Source organism: Armigeres subalbatus, chromosome 2 (genome assembly GCF_024139115.2).
Source record: "Armigeres subalbatus isolate Guangzhou_Male chromosome 2, GZ_Asu_2, whole genome shotgun sequence".
In the NCBI taxonomy this organism is placed as follows: Eukaryota; Metazoa; Arthropoda; class Insecta; order Diptera; family Culicidae; genus Armigeres; species Armigeres subalbatus.
The window spans coordinates 176,276,811-176,291,621 of record NC_085140.1 but is presented as its reverse complement, the minus strand read 5'-3'; the positions used below and the strand labels follow the sequence as shown (position 1 = coordinate 176,291,621).

Here is a 14,811-nt window from a genome sequence, read left to right as displayed (position 1 = left end):
CGTGAGAGAGCTTCCAGATTCGTCAAATCTACGATTGAATCTTTGTTTACAAAAGCAGATAAGTCGTTTTTAAAATTTGGTATTGATTACATGTCAGTATTTCAAAAATTAAATAAAATTATATTTGTTTTTTTTTTTGGATGATGGGCTACCCTATTCTTTGATATGGCCTTGATGATGACCTAACTATTCTGATAAGCTTTGACTACATTTTTATTTTGTAAATAATGTAGTTTTGGCGTGAAATGCATCTTTCCGCATAAAACTGTGTCCTGGACCATAGTGCAATGCAGGCATCAGGTTTGCGCGACTGTTGCGTTTCTTATAGGCCAAATTATAATCTTTTCTTACTAAAAAAGTGCAGCGCAAGTTGAAAAAATCCTTGGCTTCATCAAAGTACGAGACCGCCTCATGCAGATTGCGGGGTCTTGTCCCAGCTGAAGTGAATAAAATAACATATTCTATCACCGCTACTGTTTCTAATCGCAACCGACGACATTCTGGTTGGTGTGATTAATACCGTCACGCATACGGTTAATGTTTGCACCATTAAGCAAAGTCAAAATTTTAAAAAATCTCATAAATTTCGACTTTGTTTTTTTTTTAAATTTATTCAAAGGGGGAATGCTTCTTATAGTCTTAAATTATATTGATCATCGATTGAGTTTTCATTTGCTGCAATTAGAGCCTTCACACGCTTTCGGAACGCACGGCAAGTCATAATTATGTAGGCTGGATCCATTTTACTCCAGGTATTGGTTAATGTTTGTCTGAGGCTTGCTGTACTCGTATGACGTTTAGAACAGGCATTGTACTATATGATGCGCCATACTGAATAATCCAGCGGATTAAAATCCGTTCTGGATGGCGGCCACATTTCCTTCGTCCGGAATGGCAGACGTCCCTGCAACCACTTCTAAGTGCCACTTCTTTTGCCATCGGAAGCCATCAATCCAGAATGCTTTGTCAGGCACATATTTTTATATTCGACGGCCTCGTCTTTTGATGGGAGAGAACAAATATAGCGGTCGGTTCTAGAATTTGAAACGGGATCGATGGTAAACATGCTCTCGTCGGTGAACAGGATTACCGGATTATTCGCTTGAGGAAGTTCAAAATTTTCTGATATCGCTGAACTCGTAGCTCCCGGATACAGTTGGTGATCATGTGAGCTTTTTTTCGTGCCCTCGACATCGCCCCGCAATCTTCCTTCACGATCTTTCGCACCGTACCGTAAAGTCGTTGATTCCGTGTTCCTCGCCGCTTTCCTCATTGAATGCACTGAATTCGTCCGAATCTTTCTTTTGATGGCTGCAACAACCCACGGAGCCTGAGCTGACCTCGGACGACCTTTGGACACCTTCGCGGACAGTTGTCCTTTTTTTTCTCGGTCTAAAACTCTTTTCACGATTCACCGGGACACTCCAACGGCGATCAAAATGTCTTTTTGCGACATTTGCGCGTGGCACAAATCATGGTGTAACTGTCAAACTAAGTAAATCGTTTTCTTTTACACACACACATGCAAAGAAAACCAAGGTATTGTATGCACAGGTCAAATGGGAACCTTATTTCTGCGATGGTGCAAACATTATCACGCGTACAGTAGTAATCCGAATTGTGGGCTGTTAGCCAACTTACAACCATGGAGCCCCTAAACTTCTTCGAATTGGCTGATAACATGCACTCCTTGGCCGAATAGCGCTCTGAGTGATGATCTGAACGACCTTGCAAAACGCACCGCATCGGCAGATTTAGTCATCAACGTCAACAAAACCAAATCAATGGATGCAGGGTTGGGAAAAATCAAATTTTCAAAAAATCGAGGATGATCAAACTCACCCGCGATCTTACTTTTTAATTATCAGATGATAAAAACTCGCCAGCGATTAAGAATCGTTTGAAAATCGTATCTTGATTTGAAGCACTTACCGTTACATTTTGAACACTTTTTCCTCACTACCATGAAACCATAACGCCAAATAGAAGATATAACGGGACTGTTGACAATTAGCTGATCATAGTAAAGATTAATGTTTGAATGAAAATTCTGTGCTTATTATCGTTTGAGTACACTATTTGAGAAGTTGTCGCCGGCGACAACTCGCCTACTGTTTTCACGTGACAAGTTTTCACATGAAAATTGCAATCATCATCGCCTGATTATGATTCAGCACAACACTGACTGGATGTAAACACGGCGACCCCTTCCTGATTAAATCTAAATTTTAGTTTAGGATGTTGAAAGCATCAAATATCTTGGCCACACCAAGATCGTCATAGACAAGGGTTGCCTTTACGAGTGTACGATACATTTGGAAAAACAGGCAGTTCAGTTAAAGTACAAGTATCCAAATTAATTTCATCACGAAGTCTGTGTTGCTATACGAAAGTGAAACATTGTGTGTTTCAACAGCTACAGAAATTCATCAACAGATGCCTACGGTACATTAATGGAGCCACGTGGGCTCACATTTGGGAATGGAAGTGGGGCTGGATCGGCTACATTTTACGTATGGACAGAAACAAAATCTGCAAACAAGCGTTAGATTGAAACCTAGACGGACTTCACAACGGGTGCAGACCTAGAGGCTCGTTGCACAGTAGGGTGCCCCAAAATTGGACCAAGTCTGGGATTTTGGGGGCTCAACCTTCAAATGAAAGCTTAGGGTATAACAAAAGAAAAATTGTTCTACGACAACTCTGGGAAATGACGTTTAGGGGTGGCCCCGACGCGTGTTATGAAAAAAGTGCATTTTTCATAGGTAACATCGAAAATACCGGTATATCGGAAAGAAATTCGATGAAACCCATCCATTTTATATTTTTCACATTTAACTTAGGGTCTATACTTTATGGTAAAACTTTGATACCGCATGTTTAAGGTCTATATATTTTTCACTGATGCTTTAAATGCCCAAAAATGATGAATTTTTCTTAATATTTTTTTTCTTAATGCATCCAAAACGGGTATCCATCATAATGCTTTCGAAACTAGATATACATAGAAAGATGGGGAATTTTATAACGAATATTTTGCTAAAAAAAGCAACCTTCTATCTCTATCCGTTTAAAAGTTATTCACGATTTACTGCAGCTTGGAAAAAGACTTTTTGAGATTTCGGATCATAATACCTGGACCATGTTTAAGTAAAAAAATGCCTACTTTTCCATACCAACCAAATGGGCGCTTTAATAACCAATATAGTATTCATATGAGTTGCATAAAATTGATTTTAATACTTATTTGAGTGTTATAATGGAAACCCAACGATGGACCAGCAGTAACATGACTGACTACAAATTGTTCAGTTAGTCTGGGTGAGTACTCAAATAGATTGATGAATATGGTTTCAAAACTACCCACAGGTAGGTTTAGTTTTCGTGTCATGGTTTGTCGAGCTGTGCAATGTTTCTCGATAACATGGAAATTAGTTGTTTTGTGACCATCTTGATTTTTTGCAAGAACGATCATGTAAAGCAAATCCAACTAGATCATTTTGATATCGATTTGTCATATTTTACGCCATATTGAAGCTCATTTTACGCCATTGCAAAAATAGTGTGTGCAACTAATTGCAAAACTCGATTTTATCAGCACTCGTAGTATTTATCTCATTCGGCAAGCCTCGTTGGATAAACGTACAACCATGCTGATTAAATCATCTTTTTGCAACTAGTTACACAAATTACTATTATCATTATTATTTTATAATGCATATTGAAATATTTGGCATCTACCATCTACGGAATCTCTGGAAATAAGAACAATCTACACTAATTACGAACTATTTTGCCTACCAATACTGAATACAATGATAAATTGATTGCATCGATAAATCGGGACCAAAATGATCCAGCCGGATTAACTTCACATGATCGTGCTGGTTAAAAAATTAAGTTGGTCAGAAAACAATTATTTTCCATGTTATCGCGAAACATTGCACAGCTCACCAAACCATGAAACGATAGCTGAACCTACCTATGGGTAGTTTTGAAACCTTATTCATCAATCTATTTGAGTACTCACCCAGACTAACTGAACAATTTGTAGTCAGTCATGTTACTGCTGGTCCATCGTTGGGTTTCCATTATAACACTCAAATAAGTCTTAAAATCAATTTTATGCAACTCATATGAATACTATATTGGTTATTAAAGCGCTCATTTGGTTGGTATGTAAAAGTAGGCGTTTCTTTACTTAAACAAAACATGATCCAGCAGCCGAATTCCGGTCAAAAAATCTCTTGTAAGAAAAGAAATTCTCGAAGAGATTTTCAAAATTTTCTTATTTAGGAATTCCGACGAAAGTGTGGAAGAAATTTTTTGACAGATGAAAAAGAAAACGAGAATTTAAATTTCTTCCAAATTTTTGTGGGAGAAATTCGTAAAGAGATTTTTCTGAGATGAAATTTGACGGTATAATTGAGTCTTCACTTCCCATAATGAGTGTGAAATAATGTGAAAATGTTCTCGGTTCCCTGGGCATGCATTCATTGTAATTAATTACCACTCAAGATACATATTCATGCAATGGTCAGCATAGAAAAGCTTTCAATAAATAACTGCTAATAGAATGGATGGAATGTAGAGGCATTAAGAAAGAAGAAGAATCGTGTTTGATTGATTATTTGATTACATTTTTTCAAGGCAAACATTTCAAAACATCCGAATTATTTAAATATCATGATACATATGTGCACAATCAACTATTATAATACAAAGTACGCAGATTTCAAAAGCTAAGCTAAAGCTAGGCTAAAGCTAAAACTAAAGCTAAGCTAAGTTTGTCGATGATTTAATGGCTTGGTGTGATAAAGGATGATTGTCTCTTGCACCAACCTTTTGAAACAATAGAGTTATTGACAAAATATAAAATCGATTAGGAGAAATCGCTAAGTTACGCCCCTATGAAACTAAGCGCGAGCATTCGTTATCACAAGGGCCTGTTCAAATATTACGTAACGCGAAAAACGTTGTTTTTATGAACCCCACCCCTCGTATAATATTTTTTCTCTATGCAAATAACTTGTTATGGGTAACAATATTTCGAAGGACCCCACCCCCTATATTTTGCGTAACAAAGCGTAACAAAAATCAAACAACCCCCTATTGCGTTACGATATATTTGAACAAACCCCAACAATGTTGCTGTTACTGCATATTTCCATCACTATATTGAATACTAATCATTATCTATCCCTTCATTATTTCGGTAACAATAAGCGAAAGCAAGTTTTATTTTCGATATGAGGATGTTTTGAACAATCAGTATGCAAATAGTTGTCAAAAGACATCTAGTGGAAAATAGGAGAACTAATATTTTTCTTCGCAAGAAATTTTAGTTTTTTCTTTCTCTTCAGTCTATCGGAATGCGGTATGAAGAGAAGACATTTTTGGAAAGAGAAAGAGAATTTATGAATCTCTTTTTATAAAGAAATTTTTCAATTTTTTCTTGAACCTTCGGAATTCGGCTGCAGGTATTATGATCCGAAATTTCAAAAAGTCTTTTTCCAAGCTGCAGTAAATCGTGAATAACTTTTAAACGGATAGAGATAGGAGGTTGCTATTTTTAGCAAAATATTCGTTATAAAATTCCCCACCTTTCTATGTATATCTAGTTTCGAAAGCATTATGATGGATACCCGTTTTGGATGCATTAATAAAAAAATATTAAGAAAAATTCATCATTTTTGGGCATTTAAAGCATCAGTGAAAAATATATAGACCTGAAACATGCGGTATCAAAGTTTTACCATAAAGTATAGACCCTAAGTTAAATGTAAAAAATATAAAATGGATGGGTTTCATCGAATTTCTTTCCGATATACCGGTATTTTCGATGTTACCTATAAAAAATGCACTTTTTTCATAAAACGCGTCGGGGCCACCCCTAAACGTCATTTCCCAGAGTTGTCGTAGAACAATTTTTCTTTTGTTATACCCTAAGCTTTCATTTGAAGGTTGAGCCCCCAAAATCCCAGACTTGGTCCAATTTTGGGACACCCTATTGCACAGCCTTCACAAAGAAATAAAATAAGTGGACTATAATCTAACCTGGTAACATGTTAAGGCGATATAGTGCCATATCACATAGGATAAAGATATTTTATCACTTAAACTTTAATCAAAATTGATTATGGTTCAAAACATTCTGAATGATGATAATTGATGAGTTCTTATATGTAGTTTTTTCAATCATTGTACATACACGGATGAGAGCACTCATACGTAAATAGCCCAACACAATATGTTTCTCGCTTCATGTTTGCCATTATAATTGACTTATATATGCTGTATTATTGAGAAATGGGTTTCCTTCCAGACATTCAGTGTCATTCATCATGGTTAGACTTGTGACATTCGAGATGAAATGTATTTTTCTCTATCAATGGTATTGACTAGTTGCGTTATAGAGAATTCCTCTGCAGTGCATTATTTCCAAATGAAAAGTTCTCACGGCTACATCACATTCCGAACCGAGGTACTATTCCATCCATGATTGTGAAAGTATGCCAGAGTAATTCAAAATCATCACAAAACAAATTGCAGTTTTCCTCCAGAGACGCTAAAAGCGCTTCATATTCGCATCGACACATCGGTTAAGAACGAACACTTGGTTACGTGAGTAGTGCTCGTCTGAATCTTACAACGAATGCAACAAGTGCCACCGGAAAGGCAGCAGCAAACGTGAGCAATTTATTCGCTAAGCTTCTTTCGAGCTCGCAAAATGCTTTTCCCGCCTTTCCAAAGAGCACACCGAGAAATGCGTGCGTGCCGCCCATACCCTACTCAAACCTGTTCACAGCATCATACCTTTTGGTGAGCTAGACTCAAGCCGGAAGATACTTACAGGGTTGCAACTTTTGGTTCGATATGTATTTTTCCAGCTTCCGCCGCAGGATCAGTTCCGCACCGTAGCGCCCCTGGCTACCGTTGTCTACGAGCAGGAAATAAGCGTGACGATTGTTTAACACAGCCAATTTTGAGCTGAAAATATGGGAAAATGTTCGGGTGAGAAAAGTCATGCCAAAAAGTGATTTTGTGCTCATTGTCAGCAATCGAATAATCTACTCGTGATAAGGGATTTATCATCTTATAGTCAAATTTCTCAAGTTTGGATCACCAAAACTCAAAATGTTGCTTTTTTCCACAAGCCCCCCAGTATTGTAATACAAATTAAATTCTCTGACAAGGAAAAACATTTCGGAAACAAGTCAAGTGGAACTTACCGTGGTGAGCTTATACTGTGACAGGGAACGTCCCGGTTGTGTCCCAGCAGTTCGTGGTTTCGTTCGACGATGCCCCACGGGGCGATTCCAATGCTGACAACACGCCCGGATCGCTGCTGTCCTTCGAGCAGCAGAGCATCACCGACCTGCTTTGTGACACCTGTAAATTGGACGGACAGAAGCGTGGAGAACGTGTTTCTATTAATGTGTTTAGAACAGACGGTGCGGGCTCTGGTATTATGTAGTGAAGTGGATGGCATCTGCAGCATCGAAGACTCGGTACGACGACCAGGTGATATTGCAAAAGTTTTTAATTTGAGTTTTTTTCCGGAGACGGGTTGATACAGAGGCTTAATTGGAGGAAACTAGTGTCGACAAATCGATGATGACACTGTTGAACACTAATAGGATTGGAAAAGTTTGATAGAAGTTTTATGTTATTGAGAATTTTAGTAGCAATTGTGGCATGCAAAATTGATTATTTTCCGGATCATTGATTCAAAACTGTGCAGTACTAAACTTTAGGGTACAGAGACGGAAACGGAATGATTGCAGGTTAACAAATACTAGTATTGGCTAATCACCAGCAGCTCAGCAGATGAGGCAAACTAGTACTCTTAATTTTGCAGATCTGTAGAAATAAAAACTTAATGAGATTTAATATATGTATTTTATATAAAAAAAAACGCATTTTGTACACGATTTCTTGAGATTACGCGTTTTTTAACATTTTCTGGGAAATCGCGTTTTTTTGCACGAAGGCATCTATTGTTCAAACATGAATTGCTAAATAATTTGCAGATGTTTCCACGTACCTTTGAATTATGATATCATCATTTCCAAATGCCTCTCTGACTACTTTTCCGTGTTTCCGAGATTGCTTATAGGATTCCTTCTTCTTCTTTCTTGTTTATTCCTTTTTCCTTCTTTTTTTCTTCTTTCTATCTTTTTCCTTTTTTCTCCTTTCTTCTTCCTTTATCATTCTTCCTTTTTCCTTTTTCTCTTTCCTTTTTCTTTCTTCCTTACTCCTTGTTTGAACTTCTTTCTTCCTTCTGCCTTCTTCCTTCTTCATGTGTTCTTCTTTCTTCTTCCTTCTTCTTTCTTCCTTTGTCATTCTTCCTTCTTCTTTTTTGTTTCTTCCTTTTGTCTTCTTCCTTATTCCTTCTTCCTTCTTCCTTCTTTTTCTTCCTTCTTCCTTCTTCGTTCTTCCCTTTATCCTTCTTACTTCTTCTTTATTTATTCGTACTTCTTCCTTCTTGCTTCTACCTTTTCCTTCTTCCTTTTTCCGTTTTTCTCCTTCCATGTTTCTTCTTCCCTCTTTATTCCCTCTTTCATCTCTTCTTTCTTCATAATAAGTTTGCATTCAAATACCAAGTAATGGAAATATTTCTACCGAGGACTCCAACTGGATAAAGTGTTTGTGTAATTTTTGAATTTCTTTAGAAAATCTTTGAGATTTTCATACTAATGCGTATCACAAACTTCATCGTTCCATTTCTCCTATGACTATTTTTGTCGATTGTTACAAATATACGACCATAGGCAGCAAAGTTCAAGCCTCAATTTCTCAAAATTTTCCCACTAATCCAGTTATTCTTCAGACGACATATTTGAATAGAAATGTCAAACTTATAAATATAAACAGAAAAATACAAATTTAACATAAGCCTCCTTTGATCTCTAGCCACTAAAATATTCACTGGAGGCACTTTGAATTGTCCATGATAACATTTTTTTCTTGCAATGCGTGATAACGTCTTTTTTTTTGACTTAAATTCGTTTATTTTTCAATTTTTGTATAGTACAGTATTTTAAAAACAATTCAAGTGGTTGGCCACAAGGCCCTTCAACTTTAGTTTCTTTTTTAAGGTTATTTTCAATAAAATTTCAAAAGATTATCTAGCTTGATTTACCATATCATCCTTTAGGAGGAATTGATTATTTCAGAAATTTGATAACCTAACTACTATGTACACTAATATTTACAATAAAAATTTGATAACCTAGATTGGAACTAGCGCCCTAAGCGCTTCCCAGTCAACATTTTGATACGTATTGCAAATGATATAGGTTACCATATGCCTACAATGAATCATGTATATAATGCACAAAACCGCCATATACCAACTAAAGTGGAGGCCATATACGTACTGAACAATGACTTGCTTGAGTTTTCGTAAGCATTAATACGATCTAGTGAACAGTAAACATAAAAAAAATATAACAAACTCCGTCTCGAACATTCGACCTCTGGTTCTTAAGGCCGATACCCTACCATCGGTGCTACTAAGCAACTCTTGAAAAGCAGAATTATTTTGACAATCATAATGTAGATGAAAGTTTAGTACTGACAAGAGCTTCGATATTACAAATTACGATACATACTACATTAAAACGATTTAAGTACGTCGTTGTTGCATGTATAAACGTGACTTGAATCGCATATGAAAACTGTATGCAATTATTCCGATAATGTTCATGCATAACAACGATTACGCAGCATTCCAAATGATTCTGCGCACATATTTACGATGTTGAAACGTCAACAACAGCAAAGTTTTATTTCACCGTGTTTACATCCGAAATTGTTTTATTTAGTTGTATTTCAAGTTCTTACACGCATTTTGGCATTGAAACGAAACGGTAATCAGCAGCGCAATAGCACTTTATGGATAGATCGGCGTTTAGGCATATCGAAAGGAATGAAGTAAGTAAAATTGAATTAATTTGTCGATAAGATTCAGTGGGCTTCGGTGGCGTACAGGAGTAAGTAGCTATATACGTGAAACGCTCATCAATATACGATTTGTATAACAATGCGCGTCCGTATAAACGATATTTCCAATTCAATCCGATCGAAGCGATATTGTTTATTTTGATTTATGACTTTCTCGAAATGAATCGTAAATATTCCAAATTCAGGTATTAGATACGATAGTTATAATATTTTGGTCACCTTTATTAGTGCTTATATACGATTTTGATACTAAATAGCATCATATGCGATGAAATTTGTCTTTTCATATACGATCTGTGGTTGGCTGGGTTGTTGGTCCGAGTGCAAGCAACGGACCCTAAACTTTTCTTTACACTCACCAAAGCGTTCATGTGAGGTTTTTATTCCGGCCAGACGGTGAACCTCGGATGTTCTTGTCCTGGGAGGGGTGTTGAGGATCATCCTCAGGAATTTGTTTTGGACCCGTTGAAGTTTGAGGTGGTGGGTTTTAGCGCAGCTCTCCCAGACCGGCACATCGATCACAGGGAGGATGATTTGCTTGTAGACAGCAAGCTTATTTTTCAGGGACAATGACGACCGGCGGTTGATCAAAGGGTACAGTAGTTTCAACAAGACGTTACACTTTGTCACCGTTTTGTCAACCTGTTGTCTGAAAATAAGCTTGCTGTCAAGGGTCAAGCCAAGGTAGTCGACCTGATTGGCCCATTCCACAGTCGTGCCATTGAGGATGATTTTACAATCCCCAGGCGGAACCAGTTTAGGGGATTTGGAGTGGGGGAAAATGATGACCTGGGTCTTCGCCGCGTTGATACAGATCTTCCAGCTGGTGAGGTACTCTGTCAGGGCATCCAGGCCTCGTTGGAGTTTTGCCACTAGTGCTCTGATCACTCTACCGCTGTAGACGATGGATGTGTCATCTGCGAACAGAGACAGAATGCCGCCTTCTGGAGGTTCTGGCATGTCGGAGGTGAACAGATTGAAAAGCAGGGGCCCGAGGATACTGCCCTGGGGAACGCCTGCGACGATGTTGTGCGCATTGGAACTCGCTCCGCTGATTGAGACCCGGAATGTCCTTGCCGACAGGTAATTGTTGATGATTTTCACCAGGTGGCTGGGAAGATTGTAGCGTTGTAGTTTGTACACCAGGCCATCATGCCATACATTGTCAAATGCCTTCTCGACATCGAGTAAGGCCATGGCGGATGTTTTCGAGACAAACTTGTTCCGTCTGAGGACGTTGGTAACTCGGGTCAGTTGGTGTACAGTTGACCGACCACGTCGGAAACCAAACTGTTCCTCGAGCAAGATGTTGAGATTTTCGGCAGACTCAAGTAACCGATGATGAATAGCTTTTTCGAATAGCTTGGATAATCCTGAGAGAAGGCTGATGGGACGATAGCTTTTGGGTGAGGAAGGATCCTTCCCAGGCTTCCGGATGGGGATGACTTTCGCTGACTTCCAGGCCGATGGGAAGTAGCTGAGCCGAAGACACTGATTGAAGATCAGTGAGAGGTGCTCAAAGAACGGCGCACTCATGGGTTTGAGCTCGAGATTCAGGATGCTGTCGAAGCCTGGGGCCTTCATATTCTTAGATGATTTGATATAGGCCGTCAATTCGCCAGCTGAGATCTCCAACTCCTCCGAGAAGTCGTTGGGAATCAAATGGATGTTGTTAGCATTCTCGTTGACGGCTGCTTCGTGTGGACTGACGATGTTCTGCCCAAGATTGTGTGAGCTGACGAAGTGACGACCTATTTCAGCGACCTTCTCTGCAGGAGTTATCAAGCGATCCTTAGAGCCATTATTGTCTAGTGGGATCAAAGGTGAAATGGGCCGAGGCTTGGATTTTAGAATTTTGGTCATTTTCCAGAACGGCTTAGCATAATCTGGGAGAGTGCGGATCTTATTCGAGAATTCGTTATTTTTGAGGTCCACCATTCTGGCCTTAATAATTTTTGTGATTCGATTGCAGCGTGCCTTAAGCTCAGGCAGTCCAGTACGCTGTACCTGCCTGCGAGTGACATTCCGCAATCGAATCAAATCTGTGGTGAGTTTATCGATGTTTAAGGAGTTGCTTACCTGCCGAGCCGTCGGTATGTGTTGCTGTCGGGCCGCCGTGATCGCCTCCTCGATAGCGCACAGCTGGCGGTCGATACTATCCGGCGTCTCCGGACGCACCTCGTAGTCAACGGTGTTATCGACGCACTGCTGGAACCGCTGCCAGTTTACTCGGTGGTAGTTCCGCCGTAACTGCTGGTGCCGATTGACCGAGGAGCCCAGTTCCGCCACCACCGGATAGTGATCCGAACTGAGCTCCTGGTATACAACCGGCTGCGAGACGTGGTCACTCAGGTTTGATATGTAGAGGTCGAGCGTTGCGTGGGCACCGGACCGACTCAGCCGAAAGGGGGAATCCGGACTCAGGATCGTGTAGTGGTCTTCCTCCATGTCGTTGCTCCAGATGGTGCCGTTTCGATTGCCGCGACTGTTGCCCCAGGCTTGATGTTTGGCATTCAAGTCGCCGGCAATGATATACTGGCCTTGCCCCCGCGTCAGCTTGACGATGTCCCTCCGAAGGGCAGCCGATGATCCATCGCCGGCTTTGGCCTGCGTTGGACAGTACGCCGCGATGAGCGCGATTGTGCCGACCGAAGTGGTGATTTCGACACCGATGGCCTCGATGACACTGAGCTGGAAGCTTGGAAGCAGACGACAGTTGATGTTGTAGCGAAGAGCGATGGCCACACCACCTCGCCTGGTCGGCCGGTCGAGTCGCACGATGCGGAAGTCCGGGATGTTGATGTTCACCTCCGGTTTTAGGTGCGTTTCGGTGATGAACGCCACGTCTATTTCCTTCTCCTCAAGGAAATCCTTCAGCTCAATTATTTTGCTCTTGAGCGAGCAAGCGTTCCAGTTGACCAGGCACACCCTAGCAGCCATTTACGATGATGAACATGCCAAGAGTGAAGAGCTGGTCGAAGCGGGTTTTGCAGCCGCGCAGTCGAGTGGCGAGCTGCGCGAAGATCGGCATCAGTTGTTCCGGAGTGTACAGCGGAGCAGATTCTTCCGATGGGACGGCTTCGTTCTCCGACTGCCGACGGAACCCAGGAGGAGGGAGCGGGGGCCATTCGCTGGTGGATGGTGCCGACGATGCTGGAGCTTGGGCCGATGCCGCTGCCGCTGCCAGTCGCTTGTGCGGCTGTAGCGGTGGGAGTAACGGAATCACACGACGGGGAGCCGGGATGGCTGGAAAGTTCACCTCGTTGATTACGGGAACACGGTTCTTCTTCGGAATAGTCCTGGTGGAAGCCTTCTTCCGGATTTCCAGGAACTCGGCTCGCTTTGGGCAGCCCTTTGTGGTGGCGCGATGTTTGTCGCCACAGTTGGCGCACTTGGGATCGGCCACCTCCATTTTGTCGCACTCGTCCGTCGGATGGGGTTCGCCACACTTGTTGCAGCGCGGCTTCATGCGGCAGTTCCTGGTGCCGTGCCCGAAATTGAAGCAGTTGGTGCATTGCGTGACATCGCGGTGCACTGGCCGATATCGCTCCCAGTCAACGACGGTGTAATTTATAACGCCAACCAGCTTCAGGTCCTTCCAGGTAGTGGAGCCGTGCTCCAGATGGATCAGGTAAAGCTGGTCGCGATATCTCCTCGCCTTGTCGTGACGAGCGATCTTGTGGACGGCTACTGGCTTCAGTCCGCAACTTTCAAGCTCTGCTTGGAGCTCTTCCTCCTTCATGTCGTGAAGTCCTCGCAGCAAAGCCTTGAGCGGCTTCGTGCCGGGGTGGTCATGAGTGTAGTACTCATACTTGTGGACCTCGAGGAACTCCACGACGGATTGATGATGGTCCCTGTTGGCCGGCATCACTTTCACGCCCTCGCTGCAGAGCCGAAAAGTACATTTCAGCCCCTTAGCGATCAGCTGGCGAATTTTTGGGCGTAAATCCGGCGGATCGCCTTTCACAAACACAGGCGGGCACTTCTCCTTCCGCTCCGGTTGCACCTGGGGCAGCTGCGATTGCTGCTTCTTCCTCTTTTTCGGCGGATTGCCGGCGTCATCAAGCGGCAACGGCGAGAACACGTTGCTCTGCAAAAGCTGCTTGGAGGGGTTACCCGCGCCTCCAAGAGCAGTGCGCTTAGGCACTTTTCCAGCGACCGAATCGGCCACCGAGTCTCCCATGACGGGTCCGGGAGAAAATAACGCCAACGCGACAAACGAAAACGTAAACAGCGAAAAAACGAGAAAAAACACTTCGAAAAAATGCGCGAGCAAAAAACACGTCCGTACGTGTTGCTGTCTCGAACTGGAATGTGTACCATGAGCGTAATAACGTTAATTATCGAGCTACCAGAGGCTTCAACGAACGGTCAAACCATTTTCGATCTGATAATTATCAACCGTTCCGAACAAGCGTTCAATTCGGCAAAATTTCTGCGGACAAATGGGTTTTCGCCAAATGACTTTTTGCTAAATGACGACCAAAGTGGCCAAAGGCCATTGGACCATTAGACCAAACCCCATCTGACCCAAAATGGGATTTTGCCGAAATGAACATTCGGCCAAAAATGTCTTTCGGCTGAACTGGTCATTTACTCAAAAAAGTCCTTTGGCCATAGATCGTTTGACCGGAATGGTCGCTTGACAAATTACCATTTGAAAAAAAAAATGTCATTTGATCAAACGGGTGGACATTCTTGACCATATCGACACCAACATTTCAAAAGGGCGATACTGCTTTTGTAGACAAGAGTTTCTAACGTCACTGTTGGGTTCATTTGAGCCCACCCATGCAATCCAACACCACTGGTAGTTTATGTAGAGTTTGCGAAGTAATTTAT

At 41.5% G+C, this 14,811-nt stretch overlaps 1 protein-coding gene across 4 annotated transcripts in view; it reads right to left on the bottom strand.

The window, feature by feature from the left end:
* The window catches only part of LOC134211256 (transient receptor potential cation channel trpm), a 371,958-nt gene that overhangs the window by 67,106 nt on the left and 290,041 nt on the right, over window positions 1-14,811 (bottom strand). For all 4 annotated transcript variants that reach the window (XM_062687969.1, XM_062687968.1, XM_062687966.1 and 1 more), the window contains 2 exons: window positions 7,233-7,392; window positions 6,854-6,990 (listed from right to left, as the gene is read on the bottom strand). In XM_062687969.1, coding sequence (XP_062543953.1) covers window positions 6,854-6,990; window positions 7,233-7,392 — 297 coding nt within the window. The remainder of the gene's footprint in view (window positions 1-6,853; window positions 6,991-7,232; window positions 7,393-14,811) is intronic.